Source organism: Oryx dammah, unplaced genomic scaffold (assembly GCF_014754425.2).
Source record: "Oryx dammah isolate SB20612 unplaced genomic scaffold, SCBI_Odam_1.1 HiC_scaffold_23, whole genome shotgun sequence".
In the NCBI taxonomy this organism is placed as follows: domain Eukaryota; kingdom Metazoa; phylum Chordata; class Mammalia; order Artiodactyla; family Bovidae; genus Oryx; species Oryx dammah.
This window is the reverse complement of record NW_024070207.1, coordinates 64,277,814-64,295,289: the sequence shown is the minus strand read 5'-3', so window position 1 is coordinate 64,295,289 and position 17,476 is coordinate 64,277,814. Positions and strand designations below refer to the sequence as shown.

General features: G+C 36.6%; 1 protein-coding gene across 1 annotated transcript in view; it reads left to right on the top strand.

Moving 5' to 3' along the window:
* The window catches only part of LOC120881616 (sodium/hydrogen exchanger 2-like), a 95,385-nt gene extending 78,638 nt beyond the window's left edge, over nt 1-16,747 (top strand). The window contains exons 10-11 of the mRNA XM_040265314.1: nt 11,279-11,345; nt 16,617-16,747. Of these exons, the coding sequence (XP_040121248.1) occupies nt 11,279-11,345; nt 16,617-16,747 (198 nt within the window). The remainder of the gene's footprint in view (nt 1-11,278; nt 11,346-16,616) is intronic.
* Nucleotides 16,748-17,476: the final 729 nt, after the last annotated feature.

The window sequence follows — 17,476 nt, the reverse complement described above, 5'->3', positions numbered from 1 at the left end:
AGGATTACATGAACTTTTTTTTTTTTTTTAAATCAGCTTCTTAGTAGGCAAGCCTTACCAGTGGAAGTGGAAAGTCTAATTTACCCTTGTCACAAATTGTTATTGATACAGTAGTGGAAGAACTCAGTTTAAATAATAGAATTATATATAACTATATAGCAGGACCTTGGGATCTGTGTAGCAAATAAACTATTCATTAATACTCTTGGTTTAGGGCTATATTTTCTATCTCCTCATTTAGAAACACCACCTGCTAGCTACCATATTGATTTAGGGTGGACATAAGGGAGGAATATAGGTAGAAAGGGAGTCCTAAATTCCCTTATGCAATGTTAGTGGCAAAACATGGAGGTTAATTCCAAGGTTTGGATTTTCTAAGTAGAAATTCCAGTAGTAGAAAGTGAGAATTGGGAAGAAAGCAGTTTGTGGTTGACTTCAATATATATAGTCTTTGTAAGCTAGATTCTAAATTCTTTAAAATAGTGGGCTATGATTGTCTTGTTTACCACTCTGTCTCCAGTACCTGGCAATAGCCTACTGTGTAGTAATGAGTAATAATGGTATTGATATAATAAGTAACATTATATAAATTTTTTAGTATATATTCAGTAACCATTTTAAACATTTTACTTTATCTCATGTAATTCTCACACTTCCTTTGATGCAATTATCATTATGGGCTCCCCTGGTAGTTCACACAGTAAAGGATCTGCTTGCAGTGCAGGAGGCCTGGGTTCAATCCATGGGTCAGGAAGATCTCCTGGAGAAGGGAATGGCAACTCACCCAAATATTTTTGCCTGAGAATTCTATGGACAGAGAAGTCTAGTGGGCTACAGTTCATGGGGTCAAAAAGAGTCAGACACAACTAAGTGACTAACACTATGCTTAAAATCATTATGCCCCTTTTAAAAAAGAAGTAACTGGTAAATAAAGAAAAGTAGATAACTAATCCAAATAATCAAAATACAAATATGTTCAGTGTAGGTGCTCAAAAATTCTATGATAAAAACATGAATGTGTGAATGAATGAACTGATTTACTAGGTTACTCTCTATACCAAGAGAGAGTAATGTGAGCTACTGAGCATGCTGAAGCTGGAGTTGATTTATAAAACTATCTGATATCCCTGAACATATCATAGTATGGACTTGTTACCCTTGGGTCAAAGGTCAGCTGTTTCTTTTGTCATAGAGCTGAAGCTTATGGTGCAAGAAAATATTTTTGCAGTTTCTTCTATAGTGGAAGAGATGGTATTAGAGCAATAAGAATGGTAATGCCCAGATGGATCATCTACAAACTAACGTAGGCTGTCATAGAAAGAACTATTGTAGTTCATGATCTGTCTGTTCTGAGATTCTCAAACATGACTGGATATCAAAAATGAACACCAAGCTCTATTATAATTTAGTTCCAGAATAAAAGTCATTCAGTTCAATTCACTTCAGTCACTCAGTCATGTCTAACTCTTTACAACACCATAAGTTGCAGCACACCATGCCTCCCAGTCCAACAAAAACTCCTGGAGTTCACTCAAACTAACGTCCATCAAGTCGGTGATGACATCCAACCATTTCATCCTGTGTCATCCCCTTTCCCCCTGCCCCCAAACCCTCCCAGCATCAGAGTCTTTTTCAATGACTCAACATTTTGCATGAGGTGGCCAAAGTACTGCAGTTTCAGTTTTAGCATCAGTCCTTCCAATGAACACCCAGGATTGATCTCTCTAGAATGGACTGGTTGGATCTCCTTGTAGTCCAAGGGACTCTCAAGAGTCTTCTCCAACACGACAGTTCAAATGCATCAATTCTTCGGCACTCAGCTTTCTTCACAGTTCAAATCTCACATCCATACATGACTACTGGAAAAACCATAGCTTTGACAAGACAATGCATGTATTGCTGAAGCCTGGCTTGGAGAATTTTGAGAATTACTTTACTAGCCTGTGAGATGAGTGCAATTGTGTGGTAGTTTCAGCAATACGTGAACCATGAACTTCCTGATGTTCAAGCTGGTTTTAGAAAAGGCAGAGGAACCAGAGATGAAATTGCCAACATCCGCTGGATCATGGAAAAAGCAAGAGAGTTTCAGAAAAACATCTATTTCTGCTTTATTAACTATGCCAAAGCCTTTGACTATGTGGATCACAATAAACTGTGGAAAATTCTGATAGAGATGGGAACACCAGACCACCTGACCTGCCTCTTGAGTAATCTTTATGCAGGTCAGGAAGCAACAGTTAGAACTGGAAATGTAACAACAGAAGCCACCTCATGCAAAGAGTTGACTCATTGGAAAAGACTCGGATGATGGGAGGGATTGGGGGTAGGAGGAGAAGGGGATGACAGAGGATGAGATGGCTGGATGGCATCATGGACTCGATGGACGTGAGTCTGAGTGAACTCCAGGAGTTGGTAATGGACAGGGAGGCCTGGCGTGCTGCGATTCATGGGGTCAAAAGTGTCAGACATTACTGAGCGACTGAAATGAACTGAACTGACAAGATGGACCTTTGTTGGCAAAGCAATGTCTCTACTCATGAATATGTTATTTAAGCTGGTCATAGCTTTCCCTCCATGCAATAAGCGTCTTTTAATTTCATGGCTGCAGTCACCATCTGCAGTGATCTTGGAGCCTCCAAAATACAGTCTGGCACTGTTTCCACTGTTTCCCATCTATTTCCCATGAAGTGATGGGACCGGATGCCATGATCTTCGTTCTCTGAATGTTGAACTTTAAGCCAAACTTCTCACTCTCCTCTTTCACTTTCATCAAGAGGCTCTTTAGTTCCTCTTCACTTTCTGCCATAAGGGTGGTGTCATCTGCATATCTGAGGTTATTGAGATTTCTCCTGGGAAACTGGATTCCAGCTTGTGCTTCTTCCAGCCCGGCGTTTCTCATGATGTACTCTGCATATAAGTTAAATAACCAGGGTGACAATATACAGCCTTGACATACTCCTTTTCCTATCTGGAATGAGTCCGTTATTCCATGTCCAGTTCTAACTGTTGCTTCCTGACCTGCATCCAGATTTCCCAAGAGGTGGTCTGGTATTCCCATCTCTCTCAGAATTTTCCACAGTTTATTGCGATCCACACAGTCAAAGGCTTTGGCATAGTCAATAAAGCAAAGATAGATGTTTTCTTCTGGAACTCTCTTGCTTTTTTGATGATCCAGCAGACATTGGTAATTTGATCTTTGGTGCCTCTGCCTTTTCTAAAACCAGCTGGAACATCTGGAAGTTCACAGTTCATGTATTGCTGAAGCCTGGCTTGGAGAATTTTAATCATTACTTTACTAGCGTGTGAGATGAGTGCAGTTTTGTGGTAGTTTGAGCATTCTTTGGCATTGCCTTTCTTTGAGATTGGAATAAAAACTGACATTTTTCAGTCCTTTGGCCACTGCTGAGTATTCCAAATTTGCTGGCACATTCAGCGCAGCACTTTCATAGCATCAACTTTTAGGGTTTGATATAGCTCAACTGGAATTCCATCGCCTCCATGAGCTTTGTTCATAGTGATGCTTTCTAAGGTCTACTTGACTCTAAATTCCAGAACGTCTGCCTCTAGGTGAGTGATCACACCATCGTGATTATCTTGGTCATGAAGATCTTTTTTGTACAATTCTTTCTGTGTTCTTCTGACAGAATATAACTGCAGAAGTGAATGACAAATCCCCTCGGCATTCTTGCCTTGAGAATCCCATGAACAGTATGAAAAGGAAAAATGATGGGATACTGAAAGAGGAACTCCCCAGGTCAATAGGTGCCCAATATGCTACTAGAGATCACTGGAGAAATAACTCCAGAAAGAATGAAGGGATTGAGCCAAAGCAAAAACAATACCCAGTTGTGGATGTGACTACTAATAGAAGCAAGATCTGATGCTGTAAAGAGCAATATTGCATAGGAACCTAGAATGTTAGGTCCATGAATCAAGGCAAATTGGAAGTGGTCAAACAGGAGATGGCAAGAGTGAATGTTGACATTCTAGGAATCAGTGAATGAAAATGGACTGGAATGGGTAAATTTAACTCAGATGACCATTATATCTACTATTGAGTGTAGGAATCCCTTAGAAGAAATGGAGTAGCCATCATGGTCAACAAAAGTGTCCAAAATGCAGTATGTGGACACAATCTCAAAAACGACAGAATGATGTCTGTTCATCTCCAAGGCAAACCATTCAATATTACAGTTATCCAAGTCTATGCCCCAACCAGTAACGCTGAAGAAGCTGATGTTGAACGGTTCTATGAAGACCTCCAAGACCTTTTAGAACTAACACCCCAAAAATATGTCATTTTCATTATAGGGGCCTGGAATGCAAAAGTACGAAATTAAGAAACACCGGGGGTAACAGGCAAATTTGGCCTTGGAATACGGAATGAAGCAGGGCAAAGGCTAATAGAATTTTGCCAAGAGAATGCACTGGTCATAGCAAACACAGTCTTCCAACAGCACAAGAGAAGACTCTACACATGGACATCACCAGATGGTCAACACTGAAATCAGATTGATTATATTCTTTGCAGCCAAGATGGAGAAGCTCTATATAGTCAACAAAAACAAGACTGGGAGCTGACTGTGGCTCAGATCATGAACTCCTTATTGCCAAATTCAGACTGAAATTGAAGAAAGTAGGGAAATCCACTAGACCATTCAGGCATGACCTATATCAAATCCTTTATGATTATACAGTGGAAGTGAGAAATAGATTTAAGGGACTAGATCTGACAGATAGAGTGCCTGATGAAGTATGGGTGGAGGTTCATTACATTTTACAGGAGATAGGGATATAGACCATCCCCATGGAAAATAAATGCAAAAAAGCAAATGGCTGTCTGAGGAGGCCTTACAAATAGCTGTGAAAAGAAGAGAAGTGAAAAGCAAAGGACAAAAGGAAATATATAAGCATTTGAATTGAGAGTTCCAGAGAATAGCAAGGAGAGATAAGAAAGGCTTCTTCAGGGATCAATGCAAAGAAATAGAGGAAAAGAACAGAATGGGAAAGACTAGAGATCTCTTTAAGAAAATTAGAGATACCAAGGGAACATTTCATGCAAAGATGGGCTCAATAAAGCACAGAAATGGGCTGGACTTAACAGAAGCAGAAGATAATAAGAAGAGGTGGCAAGAATACAGAGAAGAACTATACAAAAAAATCTTCACGACCTAGATAATCACGATGGTGCGATCAGTTACCTAGAGCCAGACATTCTGGAATGTGAAGTCATGTTGGCCTTATGAAGCATCACTATTAACAAAGCTAGCGGTGCTGAAGAAATTACAGTTGAGCTATTTCAAATCCTGAAAGGTGTTTCTTTGAAAATGCTGCACTCAATATGTCAGCAAATTTGGAAATCTCAGCAGTGGCCAAAGGACTGGAAAAGGTCAAATTTCATCCCAATCCCAAAGAAAGGGAATGCCAAAGAATGCTCAAATTACCGCACAATGGCACTCATCTCACATGCTAGTAAAGTAATGCTCAAAATTCTCCAAGCCAGGCTTCAATAGTACATGAACTGTTAACTTCCAGATGTTCAAGCTGGATTTAGAAAAGGAAGAGGAACCAGATATCAAATTGCCAACATCTGTTGCATCATCAAAAGAGCAAGAGAGTTGCAGAAAAACATCTGCTTTATTGACTGTGCCAAAGCCTTTGACTGTGTGGACCTCAACAAACTATGGAAAGATTCTTCAAGAGATGTGAATACCAGATCACCTTACCTGCCTCCTGAGAAATCTGTATGTAGGTCAAGAAACACCAGTTAGAACTAGACATGGAACGACAGACTGGTTCCAAATCAGGAAAGGAGTACATCAAGACTGTATATTATCACCCTTCTTATTTAACTTCTATGCAGAATACATCATGAGAAATGCTGGGCTGGAAGAAGGACAAGCTGGAATCAAGATTGCTTGGAGAAATCTCAATAACCTCAGATATGCAGATGACACCACCCTTATGGCAGAAAGTGAAGAGGAACTAAAGAACCTCTTGATGGAATTGAAAGTGAAGAGTGAAAAAGTTGGATTAAAACTCAACATTCAGAAAACTAGGATCATGGCATTTGGTCGATCATTTCATGGCAAATAGATGGGGATGCAATGGAAACAGTGACAGACTTTATACGTTTGGGCTCCAAATTCACTGCAAATGGTGATTGCAGCCAAGATATTAAATGATGCTTGCTCCTTGAGAGAAAAGCTATGACCAGCCTAGACAGCATATATATATGGATGTTAGAAAGATGGTAATGATCACCCTATATATAAACAGCTAAAGAGACACAGATGTAAATAACAGACTTTAGGACTCTGTGAGAGAAGATGAAGGTGGGGTGATTTGAGAGAAGAGCATTGAAACATGTATATTACCATATGTGAAATAGATAATCAGTACATGGCTGATGGGTGAGACAGGGTGCTCAGGGCTGGTGCACTGGGATGACCCTGAGGGATGGGATGGGGAGGGAGGTGGGAGGGGGTTTCAGAATGGGGGACACATGTACACCCATGGCTGATTCATGTTAATGCATTGCAAAAAGCACTACAATATCATAAAGTAATTAGCCTCCGTTAAAATAAATAAATGTATAATAAATAAATAAAATAAATTAATTAATTTAAAAAAAGGAGAGACATTACTTTGCCAACAAAGGTCTGTATAGTCAAAGCTATGGTTTTTCCAGTAGTCACATATGGATGTGAGAGTTAGACTATAAAGAAAGCTGATCACTGACAAATTAATGCTTTTGAAGTATGGTGTTGGAGAAGACTCTTGAGAGTCCCTTGGACTGCAAGGAGATCCAACCAGTCCATCCTAAAGGAAATCAGTTCTGAATATTCTTTGGAAGGACTGATGCTGAAGCTAAAACTCCAATAATTTGGCCATCAGATGTGAAGAACTGATTCATTTGAAAAGACCCTGATGCTGGGAAAGTTGAAGGTGAGAGGAGAAAGGGACGGCAGAAGATAAGATGGTTGGATGGCATCACCAACTCAGTGGACATGAGTTTGAGTAAACTCCATGAATTGGTGATGTACAGGGAGGCCTGGTGTGCTGCAGTCTATGGGGTCACAAAGAGTAGGACATGACTGAGCTACTGAACTGAGGTGATTAATTAGTCATCACTAATTAATACAGATACATGTTCATTCATGAGAAATATTTATTTCTGGCATAGTGACAGAATTTTGGCTCCCTTTTACATGCTAGTTTCCTATTATTCTGGGAACAATTTCTGAGTCAATATTTCATTCGGTCAGAAATTATTCCTGAACTATTGTTTGTGGCTTGCCTTTCTGAAACTGCTGGAGAAAAGCCAGCACCAACTGGATGTGGAAGAAGAAAGAGGAAGAAACTGTGTAGCTTTTTGAACTAATGATCTAAATTGGGGAACAGGTCTACCTACTTTGGCTAGTAAGCATAATACATTAATTCTTTTACAATTATCTTTCTTTCTCCTGGTTACTTGAAAGACTAGTTTAAAGATATTGATACTTTGTATTCAAGTATTTTCTTTTACCACCTAAAACTAATTAACACATTTATATTTATTAATTTTTATTAAATTAGTTTGATTTTATTATTTGACATCTCTCTGGGTGTAGTATGATTTTAGATACTTACATTTCTCATTATCTTAAGCTACTTATTTATTTTAAAGCCAAGTCAGCACTATGTTTCACCCCTTCCATTCTTGGGAACCAGACTCTTGAAAGTCTTATTACTAAGTGCATAGATTTTACACTTATCTACTTCTTTGCTCTATCATGACAACTGTGTTCTATAATTTACTACTTTAATTTTCTCACCCAGTTATTGTAATGAAACATACTAGAAGTTTCTATCATTCCATTTGTATTACCTTCATTCTTCTTCCCCCTCCCTGTACCCTCTATATCTATATCTCTACTTGTCTTACTCAGATTTAATGTAAACCATTTTTGTTAGGAAAAAAAAAAAAAGCCATGTCGATGGTGCAGCATATGTAGTAAGCCCTGCTTTCAAACTCGGTCAAGTTTTAAAGATGCAGCAATATTTAACTGTCTTAGTCTAACTACTAGTTTGTGTTTCCATGCCTAGTTTTATACATTACAGAGAGAAGAACTAATAGAAATGACTTACCATTAAGCTCTTTTAGTAACAAAAAAGGGAATATTAATTATTTTATGCTTTGAAGTTCTAAATTATTGCCTTTTTCAATTAAATAGTCAAGGTAAGCATAAGGCATGCACACTTGGCTCTTGGTAGATCATATATCATTATTTAAAAAATGTTTGCAGAAAATCAGAACTATCTATTGCAGTTTTATATTATCTACTGTCAAAAGTGCTTCATGCGCGTTGGCCTCTCTCTCTTTCTTATATTATCTATCCTTTTCTTTTTCTTCGCTCCCTCCTTTTCTTATTTTGTCTCCCACCCTCCCTTTCTTCATTTTTTGCTTTTTTCTTTTTGGATTAAAAATATCTGCTAGGAAAATTTTAGTTTATTTTTCTGCATTTAGGTGTGGTGTAATTTTTTCCTTATCACTATATTGAAGTTCTTCTACAGCATTTCATAAATTCCTGTTTACATGCATCATACTTATGTTTACATTAACCTTCAATATAAAGAAGACATTAATGGTTTCTGAATAACAACTGAGAGTTAAGGAGACTCTCATAAAGCAATTATTTTTCCAAGATTATTGGTTTTATGAAGTAGTTTTTGAGTAATAATTAAAGCTTAAGCAGTCAAACAATAAATATGTATTGAATCACTACCATGTGACTAGAAGGCAATATAGTAGTGAGAACACAAAACTATAAAAGGAAATTATAGGTCTAGTCTTACTTTGATTACTATATGATCTTAGGTAAGTAAATTTACTGGCTTGATATCTACATTATGAATCTGTGAATTAATATAAAACTGTGCATATGTTTGACTTATAGAAAAAAAGTAGTAAAATGTGATGTGAATGTGCTTTCTGAATTATATGAGACATAACTTCTATGATGTATCCAAATTTTAAGAAAAAACATTAGAATTAAAGGATAATCACAATACAATTTAGAATCATCTCAAGGTGTCAGGTGACCTGTCCACAAGTTATCTTACTTAGTTTGTGCTGATATAACAGAATACCATAGACTGGGTGGCTTAAATAACAAAAATGTATTTATCACAGTTCTGGAGCCTGGAAATCCAAGATCAGAGTGTCAGCATGGTCAAGTTCTCAGTAGAAGCTCTTTTCCTGGTTACAGACAACCATCTTATTGCCATATCCTCACATGTTAGAAAGCAGAGAGGAAGCTATCACATGCGTTGTTTTATAAATGCATTAATCGTTTCATGAAGGCTCCACACTTATGTCTCTAAAAGTCCCCATCTCCAAATACTATCTCTTTAGGGATTAGAATTTCAACATATTGATTATGTGGGAACACATACATTCAGTCTATAACAGAACTGATATATTTTGGGTTAAGCATGTGGGAAGACAAATGTGGAGAATGTTGTTCTTTAGCTGGAAAACTGTGAGGTCATAAGAAAAGTAATTATGAATATAATGAAGAGCTTTTATACATATGGAAAACTTTTCCATATGTATAACCTTTTGTACATATGGAAAAACGATTTTTGATGAGGGTGCTAAAATCTTTCAATGGAGAAAAGACAGTCTCTTCAACAAATGGTGATATAAAAACTGTATATCCAGAGGCAAAATGATGAAGTTGGGTCCTGACCCTATACCATATACAAAAATTATGTCAAAACAAATTAAATATCTAAATTTAATTGCTAAAACTGTAAAACTCTTAGGAAAAATGTAGGGGAAAATCTTCATGACATTGGATTCGGCAATGATTTCTTTGACATGACTCCAAAGCAAAGGCAGAAAAATAAAAGCAGATAAATTGGATTGAAAAAAAATGCATCAAAGTAAACAATAAACAGTGAAAAGTCAACCTATGAAATTGGAGAAAATATTTACAAATTATATATTCTAGGGGGATATTATCCAGAATAAACACAGAACTCTTATTTCTTTATAGAATATATGTATATTTCAAATGGCTAGCAATAATATAAAAAGAAGCTCAATACAAGTAATCATTAAGGAAATGCAAATCAAAGCCACATGATACCCTACACATCCATTAGGATGGTTGCTATTTAAAAAGTAATACATAGAATATAACAAACGTTGGCAAGGATGTGGATAAATTCGAATCCTTGTGCATTGTTGATGGGAATGTAAACTGATGCAACCACTATAGAATACAATATAATGGTTCCTCAAAAAATTAAAACATGGAATTAATATATGACCCAGCAATTCCAAATCTGAGTATATATAAAAAGAATTGAAAGTGAGGTCTTGAAGAGATGTTTGCATACTCATGTTCATAGCAGCATTATTCACAAGCCAAAAGATGGAAGCAACACAAGTATCCATTAGTGGATGAACAAAACATAACACATACATACAATGGAATACCATTTAGGTTTAAAAAGAAAGGAAGGTAGGACACATGTTACAATATGAATGAAACTTGAAGATATTGTGCTAAATTAAACAAGTCAGTCACAAAACATAAACAATGCTTGACTCTACTTTTAGGAGATATCTAGAGTAGTCAAATTCATAGAAACAGAAAATAGAATTGTCGTTTTTAGGGGCTGGGAAGAGTGAGAAATTGGGAGTTTTTATGTTGTATGTATTATGTATGTATTTCTATATTTAAGGTGGCTTATTTAATGCAATAATTTAATGGTCTGTACACCTGGTCTTTTAGAACTATAGATGATGCCAACCACCACTTTGTTCCTAAGGACAAATCTGTGTTAAGAAAATGATTCTGAAGGGTGAAATTGAACAAACTCTCTCAGCAAAAGTTGTCAGGTGTGCATTACTAGCTATCTCTTGTTTTACTTGGCATTAAGAAGATTAATGTTACTCCACTTCAACTATTTAATTGTTGGCTTGATTTTCATTCCAAATTCTGAGCTTGTCACAGATCATACTTATTAATTCACTTCCGTGAAATTCAGGGATGCTTTTAAGGAATAAGAAATATGTTTTGGCAGATTTATTCTTGAATATCTTTATAACATTAATACATTCATTTTGAAAAATAATATTCTTGTTTTACATTTTCTTATCAATTCATAAATAAGGGATGAAAAATAACAGTGCATAATATAGTTTTAATAAATACAAACTACATTAATAATTGTGCAAGCAGTTTTTATGAATACAACAATTCATTTTCTCTTTTCATTTTAGAAAGATACCTATTCTTCATCACATGATGGTTCTGAAAGAATGGATAAACAATGCCAGTCATTCACTAGTAAGTTTGCAATAATATAACTATAGATGTTGTCCCTCTTAACGTTTTCATTGTGGTGACATTGACCATATTTTCCATTACATACAATGTGACACATGTACAGGTGCATGTTTCCAGCTTCCAGGAGTTCCAATAATTGATCATTTTAACAATGTAACACTCAGAAATACTCTATCAAATTGATGAAAGCCTCACTTGTTTAGTTTTTCCTCATAAAATAAAGTTTCAAAGTATTTAATATAAAAATTAGAAGTCAATTTTCAGCCACTTGTGTGAATTTATTATATATGCACATATCAATATTCTAAGTCAGCTGGAAATAGTGGATTTGTTTGCTTTAGAAATTCTAAAAATACTTGACAGAACTTAATAATGTGTGTATAATGAAATCATTAACCACACTATACCTCCCCTAAAATAATTTGACTAAAACAAATAAATTCTCTAACCTCCTATAGCCTTAGTCGATAAACCAAAGGTGATCCTGCCATTTATGGTTTTTATTTGGGGTTCTTTTGTGGGTTCGACCTCTGGGTCAGGAAAATCCCCTGGAGAGAGGAATGGGTACCGACTCCAGGATTCTTGTCTGGAGACTCTCATAGCTATCGAAACTCATCATTTGCACTTTTATGCTAAGTTTATTCTATTTATTTTCCTATTCATGTCAACCCATTCTAATCTGATTGACAAACATGCACATGTTCAACTAATTTAAGTTCATTTATTGAGTTAGCTCAAACAGTTAATTTAATCGAGTGCAGGATCATAGCCTTTGTCACATGTGGACCTGTTAGTTTCATTCTCATTCCCTGTTGAAAACTGCATCTTGAACCATGGTGAGTTGTCTTACCTTTCAGTAACTCCAGAATAAATGATAACATGTGCATGCATTTAATTGGTAAGTTTTCAATATTATAAAAATAAATATTGTTATAAGCCATTGATTACAAAAGGAATTGGGTAAGAATTGTGAATAAATAAGTGTAAAACCAATGTTATTGAGCAGGCCTCATTACAATGTCTTTGTGTAAAGGGGCAGATGACACACATGTTTTATGAACATGGAAATTATTTTACCTATAATATTTGGATCCTAACAGCAAATGTGCTGACAAGAAACGTTATTTTGCCTAATTTAAAAGTTATATTTGTAGTCAATAGTCTGCTTTGGATGTGTTTACTGTTCAAAGACTATAGAGTTAATAGTTTTTTCATCTGAAATAGTGAACCTGGCATTATTATGCAGGATTTAGGAATACATTTGAACTTCTTCTCTCTCCCTTGTGACATTAGTCAGTTATTCAAAAGTTCAGAGAGGGTGGCATTTCTTTTCTTTGATAGAAGTCTGACACAAAATGCATTTGTGTTTGCTGAAATGTTGATGGTTTGTGTACCATTCTAGAAGAAATTTTTTTTCTGCCCCCCCACCTTGATTGTGTTTATACCTAGATTGCTTTTTTTTTCCCCCAAAATTGGGAAACTATGACAAAACACATAAGTCAATGGATACTTTTGTTCAGTCAGTCATATGGTTGTTTTGGCCTTTTTTGGTTGCTTCTACCTTAAAAGATATTTCTTGCCATCTGGCCAATTAAACAGCTGTTCCCTTCATATTAGAAATCTCAGAGACATAGATGAATTTGAAAATAAATGGTTCCCAATATTCACTATTATTTTCTCTTCAACCAATAAATTAAATAAGACAGAGAAAAAATCAATTTATTAACCATAACCTTGTTTTTCTCACCTGCTATATGAGAAGAAACAGAACGCTAAATTTTCTTGTTATATATATTTTTATCATTTCTTCTTCTTGCTCTCTTATTTAAAGGGAATTCTTTACTGTTGATTATCTTAAAATTGGAAACAATCTCCATTAGTCCTAAAATATGGAGTTAAATGCTCTAATGCTTTTCAGGAGTTATTTCCTTCATCAACATTTGAAAAACAACTTTTGAAATTTTATGAACACAATGACAAGATTTCCACTTGAAATTCTGGGTTGTAAATAATTTATAGTCCCTGGAGAAGTAAATGGAGATGTAATGGGAGTCAGATGAAAGGAGTATTCTTCATTTATTTTATATCCTTTAAAAAGGGAGATTTTACAATTTCCTTCAGGCAACTAGGACCTCCTCTCACAATAGCTTATTATCTATATCACATTATGTTGTCAAAGAAAGAATCAGTGAGTGTCGATAGTATGGTGGATGAAGGTTTTCTAATATGCAGTTTTCATTGCCAGAGTTGCCAGGAATATCAGCAATGAACAATTCCTTTATAGGGGACACGAATGCAAAAATAGGAACTCAAAAAACACCTGGAGTAACAGGCAAATTTGGCCTTGGAATGCAGAATAAAGCATGGTAAAGACTAATAGAGTTTTACCGAGAAAATGCACTGGTCATAGCAAACACCCTCTTCCAACAAGACAAGAGAAGATTGAACATATGGACATCACCAGATGGTCAAAACCGATATCAGATTGATTCTATTCTTTGCAGCCAAGATGGAACAGCTCTATACAGTCAACAAAAAAACAAGACCAGGAGCTGACTGTGGCTCAGATCATGAACTCCTTATTACCAAATCCAGACTTAAATTGAAGAAAGTAGGGAAAACCGCTAGACCTTTCAGGTATGACCTAAATCAAATCACTTATGATTATACAGTGGAAGTGAGAAATAGATTTAAGGGCCTAGATCTGATAGATAGAGTGCCTGATGAACTATGGAATGAGATTCATGACATTGTACAGGAGACAGAGATCAAGACCATCCCCATGGAAAAGAAATGCAAAAAAGCAAAATGGCTGTCTGAGGAGGCCTTACAAATAGCTGTGAAAAGAAGAGAGATGAAAAGCAAAGAAGAAAAGGAAAGATATAAGCATCTGAATGCAGAGCTCTAGATAATAGCAAAAAGAGATAAGAAAGCCTTCTTCAGGGATCAATGCAAAGAAATAGAGGAAAAGAAAAGAATGGGAAAGACTAGAGATCTCTTCAAGAAAATTAAGATACCAAGGGAACATTTCATGCAAGGATGGCTTGATAAAGGACAGAAATGGTCTGGACCTAACAGAAGCAGAAGAGCTTGATAAAGGACAGAAATGGTCTGAACCTAACAGAAGCAGAAGATATTAATAACAGGTGGCAAGAATACACAGAAAAACTGCACAAAAAAATCTTCACCACTCAGATAATCATGATGGTGTGATCACTAATCTAGAGCCAGACATCCTGGAATGTGAAGCCAAGTGGGTCTTGGAAAGCATCGCTACTAACAAAGTTAGTGGAGGTGATGGAATTCCAGTTGAGCTGTTTCAAATCCTGAAAGATGATGCTGTGAAAGTGCTGCACTCAATATGCCAGCAAGTTTGGAAAACTGAGCAGTGGCCACAGGACTGGAAAAGGTCAGTTTTCATTCCAATTCCAAAGAAAGGCAATGCCAAAGAATGCTCAAACTACCACACAATTGCACTCATCTCACATGCTAGTAAAGTAATGCTCAAAATTCTCCAAGCCAGGCTTCAGCAATATGTGCACCATGAAATTCCTGATGTTCAACCTGGTTTTAGGAAAGGCAGAGGAACCAGAGATCAAATTGCCAACATCCACTGGATCATGGAAAAAGCAAGAAAGTTCCAGAAACACATCTATTTCTGCTTTATTGACTATGCCAAAGCCTTTGACTGTGTGGATCACAGTAAACTGTGGAAAATTCTGATAGAGATGGGAATCCCAGACCACCTGACCTGCCTCTTGAGAAATCTGTATGCAGGTCAGGAACCAGCAGTTAGAACACTCCATGGAACAACAGACTGGTTCCAAATAGGAAAAGGAGTACATCAAGGCTGTATATATTCACCCTGCTTATTTAACTTCTATGCAGAGTACATCATGAGAAATGCTGGACTGGAAGAAACACACGCTGGAATCAAGATTGCCGGGAGAAATGTCAATCACCTCAGATATGCAGATGACACCACCCTTAGGGCAGAAATTGAAGAGGCGCTAAAAAGCCTCTTGATGAAAGTGAAAGAGGAGAGCGAAAAAGTTGACCTAAAGCTCAACATTCAGAAAACGAAGATCATGGCATGCGGTCCCATCATTTCATGGGAAATAGATGGGGAAACAGTGGAAACAGTGTCAGACTTTATTTTTGGGGGCTCCAAAATCACTGCAGATGGTGACTGCAGCCATGAAATTAAAAGACGCTTACTCCTTGGAAGAAAAGTTATGACCAACCTAGATAGCATATTCAAAAGCAGAGACATTACTTTGCCGACTAAGGTCCGTCTAGTCAAGGCTCTGGTTTTTCCTGTGGTCATGTATAGATGTGAGAGTTGGACTGTGAAGAAGGCTGAGCACCGATGAATTGATGTTTTGAACTGTGGTGTTGGAGAAGACTCTTGAGGGTCCCTTGGACTGCAAGGAGATCCAACTAGTCCATTCTGAAGGAGATCAGCCCTGGGATTTCTTTGGAAGGAATGATGCTAAAGATGAAGCTCCAGTACTTTGGCCACCTCATGCGAAGAGTTGACTCATTGGAAAAGACTTTAATGCTGGGAGGGATTGGGAGCAGGAGGAGAAGGGGATGACAGAGGATGAAATGGCTGGGTGGCATGACTGGCTTGATGGACGTGAGTCTGAGTGAACTCTGGGAGTTGGTGATGGACAGGGAGACCTGGCGTGCTGCGATTCATGGGGTCGCAAAGAGTCAGACACGACTGAGTGACTGAACTGAACTGAATGAAGAATGCATTTCAAGTTTTACAAATAGCACTGACATTAAAAAGCCTGGATAACCTTTTTTTTTTTTTTTGCCCCTGGATTGCTATTGACTGGCTATTTAAATAGCTTCTTTGAAAACTATTTGAATTTTCATGTATGTTAAATGTGATCATTATTATAAAATTCAAACTTCATTCTAAGCACATCCTCATTATCTCTATTAGTATCTTTCTAGAGGAGGTGAATATGAGTAGGTACAGTTTTATAGGTGCACCTCTGAATGGTAGTGATATTCTTTTATTGATATACAAGATTAATATGGGCTTTTCATTGAATTCAGAATTAAAATATTTTCCTAAGCTTATTCCCTATTCTTTGTCTCCCTGACTCAATTTATGAATACATGGGGGAAATGAGAGAATACTAGATTTTTGTATAACTAAATGTAACTCAAATTTTTTCCTCTATTTTCCTTTAGTTACAGTCTAGTGTAAGTAATTCTGATAAATTTTGTTGCTCTTCATTTTTCTCCATTTTTCAGCAGGTGATTATACAGTGCCTTCTGGTGTGAAATACAGTCGTTCTAAGTCAGAAGGTTATATAACTTCCTGGAAGGCTAGCAGTGTGGAATGGGTAAATGAAGATGAATCAGACCAAGATCAGAGATTCTGAAGCTGGTGATTTGTTGATTTCTCATGGAACTCCTAATTATTGGGTTGACTAATTATTAATTCAATAAGTATTTACCCAGTCTATTATATATGAGTAATTTGCTATGGATTGGATGAATAATAGTAATGAAGTTATAATAATCTATAAGACTGATTTGTAAATGAGCTAAATATAATAATCAGTAAGTTTAATTTTGCATGTTATATTATTTTAAAATTAAATTATGAATATGAATTTTACACAATATAGAAAGATATAAAAAATAGGGCATCTTGACTAGTAGCCAAGATAAGCATTTTATTGTACTCACCATTCACTGAGACATTTTTGGACTTGTAAATTCACTTTTTAATCTTCACAGTTGTAACATATAAGATTAAATAGTGGTAACCTAGAAAAGATAATCAAAATGTCAAAAAGTGTATAAAATAAAGTCCAAGAGGAAATGCTGAAAGACTTTAGCACACTCTGAAAGAAACATCATCACCTTTGTGAGAAGAATGTTACAGCAAGATATAGACAAATTATTTTCATTAATACATGACAGCTTCTCTGGTGGCTAAGATGGCAAAGAATCTGCCTGCATTGCAGGAGATCTGGGTTTAATCCCTGGGTCAGGAAGATCCTCTGGAGAAGGGAGTGGCTACCCACTCCAGTATTCTTGCCTGGAGAATTCCAAGGACAGAGGAGCAGTGGGCTAGAGTCCATGAGATTGCAAAGAGTCAGACA